At 41.3% G+C, this 18186-nt stretch overlaps 1 protein-coding gene across 1 annotated transcript; it reads right to left on the bottom strand.

The window, feature by feature from the left end:
- Window positions 1–41: 41 nt before the first annotated feature.
- Window positions 42–15584, bottom strand: LOC311251884 (adenylate cyclase type 2). The gene is made up of 26 exons (XM_084344530.1): window positions 15364–15584; window positions 11527–12783; window positions 10054–10260; window positions 9801–9962; window positions 8792–8941; window positions 8090–8244; window positions 7857–7968; window positions 7616–7743; window positions 6976–7134; window positions 6714–6873; window positions 6355–6531; window positions 6192–6223; window positions 5888–5941; window positions 5723–5786; window positions 5484–5581; window positions 5273–5357; window positions 5037–5174; window positions 4817–4894; window positions 4252–4427; window positions 3236–3320; window positions 2970–3128; window positions 2375–2521; window positions 2167–2274; window positions 1946–2060; window positions 1621–1745; window positions 42–1392 (listed from the first exon to the last, which is right to left on the bottom strand). The coding sequence occupies exons 2-26, from the start codon at window positions 12421–12423 to the stop codon at window positions 1258–1260; spliced, it is 3906 nt and encodes a 1301-aa protein (XP_084200656.1). The 5' UTR covers window positions 12424–12783; window positions 15364–15584; the 3' UTR covers window positions 42–1257.
- Window positions 15585–18186: the final 2602 nt, after the last annotated feature.

The raw sequence follows: 18186 nt of genomic DNA, 5'->3' as shown, positions 1-18186 counted from the left end.
TCTTGATAGGTGCGGAGGAAGACGGTGCACTCAAACGCATCACTGGTTGTGTTTTTTATTAGTTTATAAATAGAATAGAAAAATATTTCCATATGCTGAACATATACAATCTCTTTTTTGTTTTACATTCACGCTTCACATCATCCCTCACAGAAATATACACTCACAAGAAAAGGAGGAATATTCTGTGCGCTATCAGCTTTGGATTGTAATGCAGAACTCCCTTTAGAAAATACAGTATTTTAGAAAGTGCAGTGTCAAATGTTGTTTTATCTTGACTTTTCATGGCACAACGCATCGTTATGCCTGCGTGCAGACGGGTTACAGTGTCAAGTGTCAGTTCTGGGCAACAGTGAATGAGGAAATCATTATTTTTAATAAACATGGCTGCAGTAAATCTGTCTTCGTGACACACGAAATAACAAGTGTCACATACATGTGTATGGAGTGTGGGAACCCAGACTTTCATCTGAATCATCTTCTTTTCTGCTCAATAGGTCAAACTATCCAGGATTTCACAATAAAAGCACAGACTACAGAGAGACAACAATATTTGTGCAGTACAAGTGAACGTTTTTTCTCTTTCTTGTGCTGAGTCACCATTTAAATGCACAGGACGCTCTGTACCAACATATTCAAAAATGTTGTTTTGTAAACCACAATGGAGAGTAGAAAATAATGTAAATAACCTAAAATAAACTGCAACAAGTGTGTGCTACTTCTACATCATCCTTCATCAAAACTATACCAATCTTCGGTACATCTAAAATGGATACCTTATCTTCTTTTTAATAAATTAATCGCACATGAACACTGTTGGACAAGTGCATGTGATTCAGCCATTTTAAGTGTACCAGAAAAAAACAATTAAGTGAGAAGTGTGTAGTTTACAGTACAGATACAATAAGCAACATGTTTTTGCAGTTGTCAGCTGTCGTCTTCATTTAACCGGTCAGGATTTTATTTAGTGTCTCATCCGAAAGACAAAGGCAGCTCCTCCTCAGATGTGATGCTAACAGGGGATTCCCTGTATTGCTCATTCTCTGTTTCAACATTAGGTCAGTGCAGACGCTCCTGATGATGGCAGGTCTATTGTCAAGTGCCGCTGATTGTGTTTTCCTCCGTGGGCGGCCAAGAATGACTCATGTAGTGTCAGTTTAGTCGCAACAGTTCACAGACCGACCGAACAAACGCTAACAAGCGTGTGCAGCTAATGTTTGGATCCAGGTCTGACTGATAAGTTCAAGCCTGTGAAGGTCAGAACGGAGGAGACGATTGGTCCGTGTTGACAAAGTAGGTGGTGAGCTCCCCTTTGCCCTTGACGTTGACCACTCCTCTGAGAGTGACGCTGTATCCCACGCTTTCCACCATCTGGGCTGTCTCCTCCGTTACCTGGGAGCAGAAAGGAAAGAATAACAGAGGAAATGTATATTGATTTTTTTGCCTCAGCGGTAGTGAATACACGTCATGTAGCATTTAATGTGTCATCCTTCTCTATCCGCACACAGTGGCCACAGATAGAAACCAGTATCAGAAGAGAATAGTGGATAAGCAACAGGTAGTTCTAATCAATGTGTTTTGATATCACAGAGTGAGATGTTTTGACTCGTCTTCTCTGACCTGTATCTTGTCCAACACTCCCGTGCTGTCCATCCTGCTGGCCACGTTCACGGAGTTCCCCCAGATGTCATACTGAGGTTTATGAGCTCCGATCACTCCTGCGATCACTGGACCGTGGTTTATTCCTGTCAAGAAGACAACAGGGAGGGACGAGTAAATGTTCATGAACACAGAACACATATTTGTCTTTCTTAAAAGTCCCTCCTTGGTGGTTTGATTATAGATCAAGATTATAGACCTTTAATATGGTAGATTAAGATTCGGCTTGGGCCACCTGACTTTTAGTATTAACCATCCCATCAGTATGTATCTAGAATAAACTCACCGATTCTGAGTTTGAAGCTGTTGAAAGAATGTGTGTTGATAAGCTCCAGTTTGCCCATCAGAGCGATGGCAAACTCCACCATGGAGCGCACGTGACTGTAGGACATCTCGACCTTCTGTAGGGGGAGCCAGAGATCATATTAATGAAGGGAAGAGTACTGGACAAACATCTGCCTCAAAACATCTTAAATTTCTCTTAAGAAAGGAGGAAACGGAGCAAACCTTTTGTTCGTCCCCTACAGGCGAGTGAGTTAACCCTGCAGCAGCCATGTACGTACTGCCGATGGTCTTAATCTTCTCCACAGAACTGAATTTGGGTTTAGAGAGAAGCTGCACGATGAGGAGAGGAGAGTGAAGTACAGTTAGAGACACAGATTAACTGTTCCAACCAGGTCATGCTGACACTGACAGTATACCGTCTTCCTCATACCTCGTCAAAGTCTGATATAATCTCGTTGAGGAAGCGCAAGCACTCCAGACCGTCCCTGTTGGCGCTGCTCTCGCTGTAAAACTCTTTGAACTGAGGCACAGAGGCGAACATCACGCACACGCTGTCATAGGACTGACTGTACAGGTCCTGAAACACAGTTTGAAATGTAAAATTAATTTTTAAAAAAAAAGCAACAAGAAGTCACAAGAGTCAAACCTACTCAGCTACTTTTGCTCACGAATGTCTGTCACTTGCCAACATTCATTTCTAAGTGATACGGAGGTTTACTTCTGTAATAAGATTCAAGATTCAAGATGAGGTGGTGATGCAACACAAGATTGTATAATCAACTTCCTGTTTTGATCCCCAAGACAGATAAAGCTAGCTAAAGAACAAAACAAAACACTAGTTTTTTTAATTTAGGGCTTTCTAGTGATATCAAATGTGTAGTGCTTCACATTTCTAACTCTGTATACAGCAGAAAATGATATGTGAAATTTGGCATAGCTAACAGGATGGCAGGCTATTCACGGCAGATAAGGGATATGTATAATGGATATAAAAGACATGGACAATCTGTTTTGTTTTCTTTCACCTGGTTGCGAATAGTTTTGCCCATGAAGACGGAGGCAACGTGGAGCGGCAGCACGTTCTGCAGGAGGAGCTTATTAACATTCTCCATGGTCTCCATCTCTTCCCTCTCCGTCTTGAAACAACGCTCCAACAGGAAGTCTACGCGGCTACCCAGCTCATCCTGAGGGAAACAAGAAGAGCACGATATGTCAAAATAAATAAAAAACTATCATCTGCACATGCACAACAAACCGGACGTACACACTCTCCTCTTTGAGTTACACATACCTGTCTGGCCAGTATGAGGCACACAATGTAGAAGATGACGAGCCAAACCCCGGACATGATCTGAGGGTCCTTCAGCACGCCCGGCCTGTAGATGCATATTCACACATTTAGAAATGTCACATAATCTCCACTGCTGAAGTACCGTCACTATTTTTTTTCCTTCCATTACGAGAGTACACAAGAGTGTCTTGTGTCTCGCAGTAAATCGTTCCCGTCCCCCCGGGCAGGCCTCTTGCTATAGAAAGCTCTTGAATAAATGATGGTGATGTGAAACTCCAGACAAGGATCCACAATCTGGACTCTTGAGTTTCAGACAAAAGGCAGGAAATTTAACACCTTTGGCGGCGCAAGACAGACAGCGATGACTATAGATAACAGTGAATGAATGTGGACGAGTGGAAACTGGTGAACTTCTTTGGGATTACTGAGAGCCTGTGTGGCTGTGAGGACAGCTGTGTATATTCATGCCTGCACACTCTCATGCATCTTATGTGTAACAATTTGTCTATTAATACAAAGTAAAACAGACAGAATTTTTTATAGTGTACTTCACCTTCTTCAGGTGCATGTATTTGACAGGAGGTTTGGGTCTCCTCCCTCATGAAAAAATATAATTTCTCAGGGAAATTATGCAGCTTTACATCATTTTGAACCATTATAATGATCATATCTATGCACACAAAGTTGGAAAAGCTCAGGCAGATAATAAATAAACACTCACAAAGCCTAACGACAAAACATACTTAAGAAATCCACTGTGGACCAATTCCAACCTTTGGATATCTTAGTCATTTAGTTGGTTTTGATGCTCTCCGCTCACTCTTTTACTTATACTTTTCCTTATATTGCCCTAAAATGCTTCAAAGTCTGTACGATCTTAACTAAAAGACAGGTCAACATCACCAAAAATTGGAGCTATTCTTCTGCTGCTTCATTTCATTTTCAAAATAATGTTCAGGCACTTAAAGCGACACTGAACCCCTGGTGTATGTAACTGCGTCTGCAGTATCACTCACTTGGTGTTGTTGTAAAGCAGGTCAACGAGGCAGCTTGACCTGGGGGCAAAAACGTGGAGGAAGAGGGCGAGGTAAACGACCACAGCCAAGGTGAGCAGCAGCGTCTTCACAGACATGCACGTCCTGACGAACACGATCACTCCCAGCATCGCCAGCAGGCAGCAGTACAGGTAGTACTGGATGTTTGGAGAAACAGGCAGGGTTTAAGTGTTTGTGATATGTTATGTGTGATGTTCAAAGCTTGTATTGAAGCTCTAAACATTCAAGAGCTGATAATGATAATTCTTTGGGTTATGAACAACCTCACTGAAAGTAGAGAAAACTTTAGGATACATTTCTCAATAACTAAATGATTAAATATGCAAAAATGTCACATGTTATTTCAGATTTTATAATAGTTTTTAGCAAGTGCTACTTTCAGGTCATTAAAAGGCAAGTGTTGGCCTGATTTACAAGCAAAGTTCAAGAAAAAAACTTCAGAAAAAGTGAAATATAATGCAGCATCAGTATACTTTCTATATAATAAAGATGAAACATGGTGAAATGTTAATTTGAAAGTACTTACAGGCCCAGTGTAGAGTTTGAGATCCTCCAGCTCCGTCCTGTTGGTAATCGACGTGCAGTTGTTTCCTGGGAGGAAGATCTGAAAGACAAAAACAAGACAACAACACAGCAAAAAAATTATTAAAGCAAAAACAAATGTATCTATGAACGACAGGAAATGGAAAGAGAAAAATAAGAGGAAGAATGTGACAAAATAACTGTTAGGCAGAGGAGGAACCTACAAAGTTGAGGAAGGCCATCAGCAGAGTGATGAGCAGACAGAGCGTGACCACAAACAGTCTTAGCACCGCCCTGGTGGAGACACCGCGGGACAGTCCAGATATCCACTGAACACCCAGTGGCATCTTCGAACGCCACTTCTGGAAACAGACGGACGTTCAAACATTTAACACAGAACTGCTGGGCGTCATTGTAATCACACTTCCTATTCCAGTACACATTCAAGTGTTGATTTTACCTCCAAGTATCCGGTGAAAGCGATGGACAGAAGCAGCACCAGCACAGGGAAGGTCGCACCGTACGACACAGCCATCTCAAAGTTACTGGAAGGAGGCGTTAAAGAGATCACTGACACTGAGCAAATGAAGATGCGTGTGTGGTGCTGACGGGCTTAATTTTACTTCAATAATCCGTGTATGTTTGCATGTGTGAATGTGATTGCGACTCACTTTTTAGAGACGAGCATCTGGACGGCGAAAAGAGTGACGAAGATCATAGCTACGCAGCTTATTGACTGGTGTAAACCCTTCACCTCTGAAAAGCGGAACTGGGACACAAATACAGTACAAATAATTAATTTGCAAACACACACACAGGCACACGTGGTGGTTGTTTCAGCTCTTTCATGCAAACATGCTACTGTATTTATGACCCTATTTGCTTCTGTTAAACCAGAGAATGAAGCTACCTCTCTCTCCAGGCTCAGGTCGTTGAACAGCAGAGTCAAACAGTTGAGCTTCTTCAATCTCCTCCTTCATGAAAAAGAAAAAATTAAAGGAGGGATGGACAAGAAAACATGATAGAAAAGAAGAAGACAAACTGGAAAAAAAACAGAATTTGGATAAAAACTTACCCTGCAGTGTCAATCGTGTCCAGTGATCCCCGAACACCGCTATCTACAACCAAGCTGGAACAAACAACAACACATAAGAAGCATTTTTAACCACAAGAAGAAACTTTTAGTTTTAGGAAACAATCTTTTCCTCCAGGACCTCAATTTAGGGCTTGATGAAGAAAATAAAGCTGTGAAAGAACTCCTTTATACTGAATAGCTAGACAAATTAAAATGTTTAAAAATGTGTTGCTTTGCTCAAAGAGTTTGATTCTTATGTTAACTGCATGTTTCTCAGGTTCTTCTAATATATGTGAAAACTTACCAGGAGGCGTTGTTCTGGTGTTGTGGTCTTTCCTGAAACAAACAGAACAGAAAGTGACCTATAAATACCTCTCTCAAATAAACAATAGAGAAGATACGATCAAACACTAACGAGGAACAAAGAGCGAGAGGTGTTGTGTAATATTTGCAGCACAAATACATACTGCAGACTGCTGCGATTGGTTCGTGACGGCATTGCTGGGGGCGATTGACTTCTTGGAAGGCTTGCCATCGGGGTTGCTTAGGTCTGCGAAGGGGTGGATGGTCCTCCAGGACTGCAGGTACTGAGACATCTTGATTGACGCCCGTTGACTGGTCTCTTCTGATGTGAGACTGTTTGCCTGAAATGAAGATGGAGATGACTTTATGTACCAGACGTGTGACTCAAATCATTTTGTGCAAGTCTTGAGTCAATTTTTCTTGGACACGTTAAATAAAAAATGAGACAAGTGCAACAAAAGAAAAAAGATAGACTTGATGACTGACTGCAATATCTGCTCTCAACAAGCATGTGTGCACCTACCACTTGAGGTCTCCTGGAGATGCTGTCCGGCTTGTGGGGGTCAATCACCAGGTAGGTTTTTCTCCCTGTAAGTAGAGGATCCCGACTCCCCCCGTTGCCCTCCTCCACTTGATACGCTCCGTTCAAGTGCTGCAGCGTCTCCTCTGTGATGTGAACTCGCCTTTTTATAATAATTCATAAAAATAATTACACAAAACATATAGAGAGGCAACTAAACCTTAATGAATTCATTATCTCTGAGCAGATTTCAAGATTTTCTCACCCAGGAAGACCTCCAGACTCCATGTGATTGGCTAACGTAACGTCATGTGACCACACGTCGTACTGCCACTTCTGCAAGCCAATCACACCACTCAGCACGTTGCCGGTGTGAACACCCACGCGCATGCTGACCTCCACTCCCGTCGCCTCTCGTAGCTTGCTACAGGGAGACAAAAGTTTGAGTAAAATCAGAATAACATAGTCCTGTTCACGTTTCGCACGGTGACAAGATCAGCCTCAGAAGAAATATGGTACAGATGTTTGTCGACAAAGACACAGGGTTTAAGGATTATGTCATATAACTTTAGAAAAATCTGTTTCAGAGTCCATAAAAGAGCATTAAATGCCACAAAAAGCCATTATTACTACATTTGATCTACATGGTGCAAACACAACATGACCTCTCTGAAAATGTGCAGTTAGTTTTCACATTCAAGTGCTTCCACCCTCTGTAGCTGTGTTATGAGTTATATATAGTGACGAATAGTGAAGTAAAGGGCCATGGCCACCAAGAGGAAGTTGTACGGAGTAGTATCAGTAATGTCAGATGCAAATTAGGAACACTGAATGGCTTTTATTCCTGTGGCTGGAAAAAAAAAAGGTCAAACAACGTTGGGGAAAAAAAGTTTAGATAACCTGACCTGATGGCAGTGCACATGTCCAGTCCCATCTGAACACAGTTACTGGCGTGGGTGGGGATGGGATCAGGCAGACCAGATACACAGTAGTAGCAGTCACCCAAGATCTTAATGCGAAGACACCCGTTCTTCTATAGTTAGAAATAAAAAGCAGTGAGACGAAGAGTTCATCTAACTACTAACACAAAACTGTCCTTTGTGAAGAAATAAGTCTTATTCTGGGCTTAATGTGCTGCTATTTCACCTTGGCAATGTCATCGAATCTGCCAAAGAGCTTGTTGAGCACAGCGACCAGCTCCTCTGGTGTGCAGGTACTCGCCAGCTTTGTGAAGCCTACAATGTCTGCGTACAGGATGCTACACAAACACACACAGGTAGACGCAAATATAAGCCACATATTCACAGGGTCTCTCGCTGAAGAATTAATAAAGTTCTGTCTTATCGTATCTTCTCTTAACGTGTTACTGTGATCATCACCTGACGTCTTTGTGCTTCCGTATGTACAGGCTGTGAAAGTTGTGGAAGTTGGACTCATTCTCCTCCTTGCTCTTGGGCTTGGATAGCCTCTTTATCACCTCCGTTTTCAGCTCCATGGCGATGTACCGTGGCAACACCGACAGGAGGAGCTGCTCCTGTTGCCAAGGACACAGAGAGGACAGGGGGTAAAAAAAATTGTTTGGGGATGGTGGGTGATTAGTTTTGAGATCTTCTACACTGGGTCGTTTCTGTCTGATAGAGGTGCCAATGTGCTCACAATGGCCGTAAAAGAAATAGGCGACCATCAAAGGCTCCTTTGAAGCGTTGCCATGTTTACTCAGTGGCTCACGTTTCATCTATTTGTTTACTTGCTGTGAATAGTGTCCATTCTGGTGTGCTTGTTCTGTCGCTGCTGGGCTTCAGACAAGTGAATGATTAATCTATTGACCTAATAGCCAGAAAAGCATACAGTAACCAAACCCTGGCTGTCCAGGTAGAGAGCCCTTTAATGAGAGTTATTACACTCAACGATTTTAAACTCAGAGTAGCTGAAACAAGCCGTGCAGACGAGAACAAGACTGGACGTCACACATTTATAGTAAGAAGTGACAATAAACTAAGACGAGCACAGCAATTAAAGGTTGAGTCGAATGAAAAATAATTAAATTAAAGCGTTACTGTCTGATGAGCTGAATTTTTTACCTGCTGATATTTCTTTATTTCCTTCTGGGACCGTATGGCGCTGAACTCCTCTCTCTTCTGATTGGAGAGCCTGAGATCGTGCTCGGTCATCCACAAGTGGAAAATCCCGACACAGTTCACACACACAAACAGCACTGCATTCGCTATCAACTGAGGGGGAAGTCAGAGGAGAGGAAAGGAGATTATTCAACTTACTGATAACCCTAATCCTTTGATATTTATTTAACAAGGAAAAGTGGTTCAAATCAGTTTATTTCACTGAGAGGAGGCCAAAATCTTTCATTCAATGGGCTACACACACTAAATTATGGCCGAATCAAAATATCCTATCAATCATATCCATTTAAATTTTAATGCTTCTATACAGGAAACTTGTTTTTAACATTTAACCAAAGGGAAGGGGGTCAAAATCAATATCAACATTTAGTGTGTGTGGCCTCTTATCTATCATATTCATTCAACCAAGCAGAAACACCTTCTGGTAGTGAAAGACTTAATTACTTTGAATTTGTGTCGTTATTAATGTATTTCATGTCTAACTGAAAACCACATCCTGTTATGTACCCTGAGACAAACAACAGACGACATAAAACCAGCTTTAGGACTCTGTTGACCAATAAATAGTGATGCAGATCGTTTGCATTTTGCAACAGTACCGTACAGGCTGACCTGAGCTTCACACGGGATATTTGAATTTGGACTGTATTTTTTGCAGCCAGGCTGTTTACTAAGGAAGCTCATTTGCCAATATTTGACTGCATTTACAGTTGATGTTTTATTATGTGGAGCTATTTGTTTCTCACCCAATACTAAACTATCTACTAGCATGCACACACTTAGCTGTCATTATGACCTCTGGGAAAAAGCTGAAAGAGAATGAACCTGAGAATTTTTGGACCTAGGCTAGCCATTTTCCAGTCCTAACGTCAACCTAAGCTGCCCCTCTCACGGCTCCAGCCTCATATTTAGCTAACAGGCATGTTCGGTGCATCTCTAGTTCAAACTTTACCTGCACAGCCAGGTCTGGTGTCTCAGGCCTTGTGACGGGGACGTAGACGCTGATGATGATAATGTGTGAAACGCTGGTCCCAATCCCAACCATGAGGGCCCAGGCCATAGAGAGAGGCAGCACTGTGTACACACTCAGAGAGAGGAAGAGGAAAAACGCCACCTGAGAAGGAACGGGAAGGCAGGAGAGTTAGGGGTTAAACTTTTAAGAGCAGGTAACTACTCTTAAATTTCACTTTACGCTTCCTTCTCACCTGTTCCCAAGTACTGATGGGTCCTCCATCAAAGATGAAGACAATGGCAGTGACGTAAAGCGTCCCCCAGACGAACAGGGCCAGGGCTCCTCCACAGCGCCTCACTGTGGCCAGCCAGGGCAGGCAGACGAGCAGGAGTGTGCTCAGACAGAGAACCACACACACCACGGACAGAGCGCCGACATGGATGTCAATGTTCTGTGCAAGCTGGGGACGAAAACTGCAATTTAGTGCGTTAATGTGATGAGTTAAACCTACAAAAGTTCAATTTAAAGGTAGTTATCTTCAAAGGTTTTCTTCATAGATGCCGTGTGAGCATCAGCATTCAAGGAGCACTTTGTGTTTACATTTTTTTTTTTTTTTTAAATCTACCTTTTATTGTCCTTTTTTTGACTCAGCTGTTCACTATATCGAAAAGGCACCTGCCTGCTCCGCTCGTAAATTAAAATGCCTCTATTCATCAGACATGAGAGCCAGGCTGAGCTTTAAACAGCTGGTGCAATGTTTTTAATCTGCTCCTGCCATGTGAAGTAAAGGTATTTTCATTTATGCAATAGGACAACATGATGTGTGATACTTCTGTCAGGGAACGAACACTGTTGTTGCTGACTTTCAACGCACCAGCCTACTTACACATTTGTTCCAGTGATCATGAAACGTAGAAGATACAGTGGAATAATTAAATATTATACAACAATGTTGTGCTTGTGTAATTATCTAGGGTCTAAATATTAGCTTCATGCTTCGTTAAATCCTGTTTGTTATCTACAGCACTGCCAACAATTAAAAGTTCATGTTTTTAAGTGATAAAGTCATCACACACAGCTTTAAAGCTGCAGGTTGAACCAGATGACCTATGTTTGTGCTGTTTTAGAGGAATGAGAGTCATGTAGGCTGAAGCACAAGAATGTTGTGGTGTTTTGGAAGAACAGGTTTAATGATCTGTTTCCTTGGCTCACAGGTGATCTGGCTGTAAAATGTTTTTTCTGCATTGTGCTCCTGTGGACAATCAATCACTACACTTACATAATGCAGACAGATTTTTGAAAAGTCCTCTCGTATTTGTTCTCTCCCGTCAACTGAGCCCGTCAGGATGCAACCGTCGACTACCTTCCTCATACCCAAACGAGTAGGGACGCTTTCTAAACTTACACGGGTGTACGAATATTTCATAGAGCTGAAACAATTAGTCCATCTTGAACTTTTTTGTCAATTTTCAAGCAAAAACATTAAAATTTCCAGGTTCTCCAGTGTGAGGACTTGCTGCTTTTTTCTGTCTCACATCACAGTAAACTCTTGGTTTTGGACTTCTGCTCAAGCAAAACGAGACATTTTAAGACATCACCTTGAGCTTTGGGATGTTGTAATCGATTATGACAATAACTGTTTGCAGCCCTAATCTCTCTCTTTTATTAATTACCTATACAGATATATTTGTCACACACACACACACACACTCTGTCTATGTCTCACCCTTCCTGTGGTGGGGATGAGGACGATGATGGCCACGCAGAAGGCCATAGACAGCACCAGCCCAGACAGCATGGCCGGAGTCTCCTCCACACACTGCAGGAAAGCCCTGTGGATTCTCTGGTAGCAGCAACACATATCTTCTTTCAGAGTCCGCCTGGACTGGGTGCTTCGCCTGTCCTCGTCTCTGTCCGTCTCGTCCCACGTGAAATCTATGCTGTCCCTTGTTTGGCAGACTTTGAACGAATCGTTGAATGAGTTTTCTACTTTTTGCTCAACAGTCAAGTCTGTTTTGGAAACGTCTTTGTCAGCATCTGAACTGTTTTTGGTGTTTTTGTCTAAACTGGGTTCAGAAAAATTGACAGGGGAGATAGGGTTCGACTTTTCCAAGGAGCTCCTATTGAGCTCGGATAACTCTTCGTCACAGATGTCGGTGCTGAAACTGTTGCAAGCGTATCCGGGGCTGGATTTTGAGCTGCTGTAGTCGGAGTCGCTGCAGCCATTCGTGCTGTTGTCAGTTTGTAGCCTATCGGAGGGTGAGTTGACCGGGGCATCGTGATCTGTAGCCTGCAGGGTCACACCTGGTCCCTTTAATAAAGAATTGGCCTTGAGAGGTTCAGGGGCCTGTGCTATTTTCGCCACACCCACCTCTACAGGGGCCTGGGATTCACCGAGTCCTGATTGCAAAATGTTAACGTCACTCCTTTGCGCGGATTGACTGAAGTCGTCAAGCTCCAGATTAATGCCTCCAGGGATTTTGCTCTTCCCATCACTGGAGACCACCATAATGTCCGGCACTGAATACACCTGTGACGCTTCGTCTCCAGGCCTCCCCTTTTCCTGAAAACCTTGTGACTCGTCTGGCATTGTGACCTGTGCGAGTGTGAGCGATCTCACCATCTATCGAGTTGTCACTTTGCTTTCCTCTGGCTGTCTATCTCTCTGTCTGCTTGTTTACATGATAAGAGCACTCCGGGATCGTGTTTACGTCTTTATCTTTTACCTGTCAGGTGTTGTTTATGTCTGTGCAGCAGGGAGAGCGTCCTCCTATGTCCGTCTGTCAGATTAGATGAATGAAAACAAAAGAAAAATCTGGCAATTTGAGTCGAGCTCCTTTGTTTTGAATACTCTCCTACAGCCAAAAAGACATAATCAAAATCCATCCGTTAAGGTCCCAAAGACCGTTGATAGGGAATCTTAAACCATAGCACGATCTCCTTTGACGAGTTCTGATCCATACTTGAATGAAGACGATTCTCGCTGCCAAAAGAAAGATGAATGCAGAAAAAATACATAAATTCACAGTTAAACATTTCTTTTTTGAGCTGAGAGACTGTGCTTGTGTCTGCGTCCAATAATGACAGCAGGGTTGTCATACCAGCGCATGGTTTTAATGCCACTGTAATGACGAACCTCCTCTTGTTATTTCCCCATTATGCAAAAAACTTGTTCGTCTAGCTGCCGGCTCTTCTCCAGTGACACACGTACACTCTGTTCAGGTGTGTACAGGAATGACATATCCGCGACGCACCCAGTGCACATTAAAAGCATTTTTTTTCCATTAACCACCTACACATTGTGTTATACTCTGATCTGCCTCTGTGCTGCTCTCCTCCCTTTCTTCAGCACTGTGCAGACTGTGTAGATCAGTGGGCAAAATATCATGCCTACCTCCCTCTGTCTGCTCCAGTTCCAGGATTATTTAAAACCTCTCTTTAATCTGTCTCTTCTGCTACAGGTACACATCTGATTTAAAAGCAAAGTCATGGAGGGATTAAACAGTAAATCATCTGATTCATCCCTCCACCTTGATTTACCTTGTGCTGTGCCCTTATACATTAAATGACAACAATCTGGTTTCTTTTTCTACACAAACACTAATGAGGTACTGTGTGTTGTTTAAGGTCAGCACACTTCTCTAACACTGTGTGGTAGTGACAGTACATTTATTGTTCTTGCTGCTGCTCCACTGGTGTCCTTTTCCCCTGTCTGCTGGTTTCACTACTCTGTTCTGCTTGTCGGTAAAGCACTCAGAAAGGGAAGAGAAGAGGAGGGGGTTTCCAAAACTAACTCGGACCTATTTAGATCCCAATCGTCTAGGAACATGGACCCAGTGACTTTGACTTTTTAGCCAATTTTAGATGAGTGACATATTTTTAAATACAGAAAACATCAGCTATGGTGCTTTAAAAGTCCGTATGTAAGAAGGTTAGTTGAGAACATTAAAAAAAATAACTAAAATGATCAAGCGAATAACAGTTTTTTGATGTTATGATGTATTGTGTTGCAGAGATGCCTGCTGAAGTGAGTATGCTGACCAGCTATCCCCGGCCTGTCCTGCTCCAAAGCTAGCTGCACAGTTGTGTGAGCTAACTAGCTAGCCAAAGCTACAGTTAGCAGCAGTCAGCAGTTACTTTTGTGATATGTTGCCTCCGGTTTGTTCTGAGTATGAATTAAACAGGCGACCAATTCTTACATATCGCACCACTAACTTGAATATTACATATATGATCCCCTGTCTTTAGTTATTGTTGTGATAAACATGTATTTTCTAGAGCCCAACTAATGTATCGCTTTGCCTATATTATCACAAATATATTAATAGCAATGCTTGGGCTGATTTATAATACTTCAATTCCACTTGAAGTTTACTGTTAACGTTTATTATTAAACTGTGAAAGATCCAGCCTCCTTTACATATGTTTGTTTCAAGTGTTTGATAACCACATTTGAGGCATCATTGCAAAAAATGTGTGAATATCAGACGATATATCGATATCAAAATGTATTAGTCCCTGATATCGGTATTGGCATCGCCCCCCCAGACTTGTTCTAATACTTGCCTTAGTCATTACATCCCCATCACTGATGATTATTGATCAGAAATACTGAGTTAGTTTGTGAAAGTACCATAAGTCGTCCCTACAATATTGTTGCAATATTGATACTGAGGTAGGGATTACATTTATGAAGTGCTTTTGAGGAGAATCCAAATATTAAGGTACATATCGTATATCACAATGTGGCCTACAAATATTGTGATATTATTTTAAGGCCATGCTGCCCAGACCTAGTAAAAAATGCAAAAGTGATTCCTTCTTATGTCCAAAATCCAAAGACTCTTCGTTTACTATCATAATCAACAAAGAAAAGCAGCAAATCCTTACATTTTAGAAGCTGAAACCAGCCAATGTTTGACATTATTGCTTTAAAAAATGCCTGAAATGATTAATCAATCATCAAAATAGCAGTTATTTGGCTTAAATAATCGATTAATCGACTCATCCTTGCTGCTCAGAAGTGAACCAAGGGGATTTCAGAAAGAAACAGCTACATCTACAATACTGAATTTCTGAATTTGACAGGGAAAATGTGGCAAAAGATGAGTTAAAGAAGAGTTATGACCAGTGTTGAAGAATGATCAGCTTTCATTAATAATAAGTATCTTTATCTGTGCAGTAACGGAGGATTGCAGCAGGTGTAGCTAGCTTAACGTTCATAAAAGTCAATTTAATAATCAGTTAGGGTAATTAGCTTGAACATGAAAGTGAGGAGTCGTTCCTCATGGTGAAAAATACTTTAATTAGTCTTACAGGACGTATTTTTGTCGTGTATTTCATAACTTTATATGGCAAAATATAACGTTAAACAAAGTTAGCTTAATAGTTATATTATGAAATCCTTATTATCGGCTCATTAACTTAATAAAACGGTTCAGTGGGTTTAATTAACAGTGTGACAAGGTTGAAACAACACTGGGTTTGGACATTAGCGAGTGTAAAAGTACACAAAAGTGATTTAAAGAAAGCTAATGTTTGTAAAGATGAATAATATTCTTACCTCATTGTGTATTAACGTCGCTCCCTTTAACGTCTGTCAGCTCAAACACACGATAAGCTTAATTTCCCTTTTGCGTCTCTGTCGCTCAACTTCCCCCGTCAGCCTCTGACCGTCATCACAAACACTTTAAACCTTTAAAAACGTGTTAAAAGTCAGAAAACATCCCGTTAATCCGTCTTTTCTCGTTAAAAACAGACGTTGGAGAGTCTGCGGCTGCTGCTGCTGCGCTCGAGACACAGAATGTGTGAGGTTCGAGCGCGAGGCAGGTGAGGGCGGGGGCGTGCGCACGCGAGCACGCGCGCTCCGGTCCAGCCATGCAAATATGATGAGAGGAGAGATGAGATGGAGGTCAGAGGTCAGAGGTCAGGAGTCAGGATGCGTTACATGACATATGCAACATTAAGGCCAGATGAAGAAAAAACAAATGAAAAGAAAAGAAGCTGAATCATGATTGTGAGGTTAAAAAGCCCAAATTATGAAGTAAAAAGTCAACATTTATCATATATTTTTGACTTTTTATCTCATATTTTACTTTTTAATCGTATAATTATGATGTTTTATCTACGGAAGCCCTAAAGGGCCATGCATTCATACGTTTTATGTCCTCCGCTTTCCCGTGATAACGAGTAAATTTCATTTTCTCTGGAAAACAGCAGTTGTTATTTCGAGATAATTTCGAGAAAACAAATGAAATTAACTCTATCTCCTGTTATTATCTCGAGATAACAACTGCCGGTTTCCCAAGATAACGGGATAATTTTCTCGAAATCTCGAGATAACGAAACTTTGTTTTCCCGAGATAACGATATAATTAATTCAAGATCTCGAGATAATGACTGTGATATGATAGGCCCGAGATTTCCATCACACACAAGCAGCATGGCATGTCATTTAGTATCTCTGTCGTCATCCAGTATCCATGGAGACGCCCGGGACCTCGTAGCTGGTCAGCTATGTAGAAAATTATCTCGTTATCTCAGGAAAACAGCAGTTGTTATTTCGAGATAATAACTTGAGATTTCGAGTGAATTTCATTTGTTTTCTCGAAATTATCTCGAAATAACAACTGCTGTTTTCCAGAGAAAATTAAATTAACTCGTTATCACAGGAAAACGGAGGAAACAAAATGTATGAATGCATGGCCCTTTCGGGCTTCCGTATTTATCCATAGTTACGACTCTAATCTTATACTTATTACTTTTTGGCGGAAATGGGCTTCCATATGTCAAAGCCTGTACCTATTACACTTTAAATAGTTTTAAAGTCACTCACTCAAAGTCACTCTACAAATGTATGACACAACCTTGAATATAACCTCCTTTCACACAAAAAACACTTTATTGAAAAGTAACTGCTTCAAAACCCCTTTTAGTCTTCTATACAAGTGCCAATTCTTTGATAATGAGATAATCAGATGGTAGGACTGTCAGGAGTCTGTAGCTCATGAATGTGGCTTCACAAAGTTAATCATACAACAGATAACCATCAGCCATCAGTGAATGTCATCGTACTGCAGATAGGCTCATAACTGTCAACAAGGCAGAAATCAGTGCATCCTTACTTGTAACACTTAATGAAAAGCGGGAACATTATTAATTTAAAAGTAAGGAAACATGTCTTTTTCTTTCTGTAACATCAACAGAGTCTGAATGACACAAAGAGACAATGCTTTAAAAGAGCATGCTCTCTATGTTGAACCAACCTATCCTGTATAAATAGCTTCATAAACTGATGCAGACACTATTTCTCTCTCCTCCGTGCGCCCCTCTGGTCTTATTTGTTTTTTCAAATCAAACATGTTTATTGGTGTGACAATATTCCCCTATATTGCCAAACAACCAATTTTACAACATCAGCAAACACACACACACTCATACTGTCGTAAAGATGGAGCAGCTGCAGGTTTTAGTGCCAAATGGAAACCATGTACTGTAAAGTCTCAATGTTGATGCATTGTTTCATTGCTAGATGTATGCCGTAATAGATGTGACTCGTCTAGAAAGGTTAACTTGTTTATCAATTTTCTTAGTGAGCTTTCTGCGTGATGCCCAGAGGTACTTTGTACACTTAGCCAATCGATTTAGAGGTACATATATTTACATTTCAGCAATTATGTAATCAGTATTTTCCTATTGTAAATTTTTGTTCTTCTTTTGTAGTGCTTGCACTTTGTTTTTCTTCTCACTTATGTTTATTGTTACGCACAACAAACATCAAGGCAAATTCCTTCTATGTGAAACCTACTTGGCAATAAACCTGATTCTGATCAGATTAACTGAATCAGATATGTCTCCATATCTGATTTTACTACATGATTACCATGGCCAAAAGAATTCAAGATAACCACACAATAGAAAATGTTTAAAATCCAAAAAAACACCCACATCAGCACTTTAAAAACAATAACTATCATTCTACTTTTTCTCCATTTTATAGCAGGTAGCATCCTGCCTGAACGGTGCAACATGTAAGAATTAGCCACCTTTCAAATTCTTACTGAAAACAAATAAGAGGCAGCATATCGCCAGAGTAACCGCTAACTGCTGCTAACTGTAGCTGCTGTTAGCTCGTTTGCTCAGTTAGCTGTGCGGGAGCCCAGAGCACCAGGGGTGTGTTGATGTTTACACCGCTAGCACAGGAGCTTCGGAGCTGGGGCTAGCATGCTAACTTCAGTAGATATTTCTGCAACACAACACACAGATGTCACTGTGACTTTATCATATTCATTATCAGACATCGTGCAGTTTTGGTACATCATATTAAGAGTCATTGTTTCTAACACATAACATTCATCCTGTGATATGATTGCACTTTTTCGTCACT

The sequence above is a fragment of the Pagrus pagrus genome (genome assembly GCF_965226575.1).
Source record: "Pagrus pagrus genome assembly, chromosome: 22".
Classification (NCBI taxonomy): Eukaryota; Metazoa; Chordata; class Actinopteri; order Spariformes; family Sparidae; genus Pagrus; species Pagrus pagrus.
Note: the sequence above shows the minus strand (reverse complement) of the source record. Positions and strands in the feature narration are given on the sequence as shown.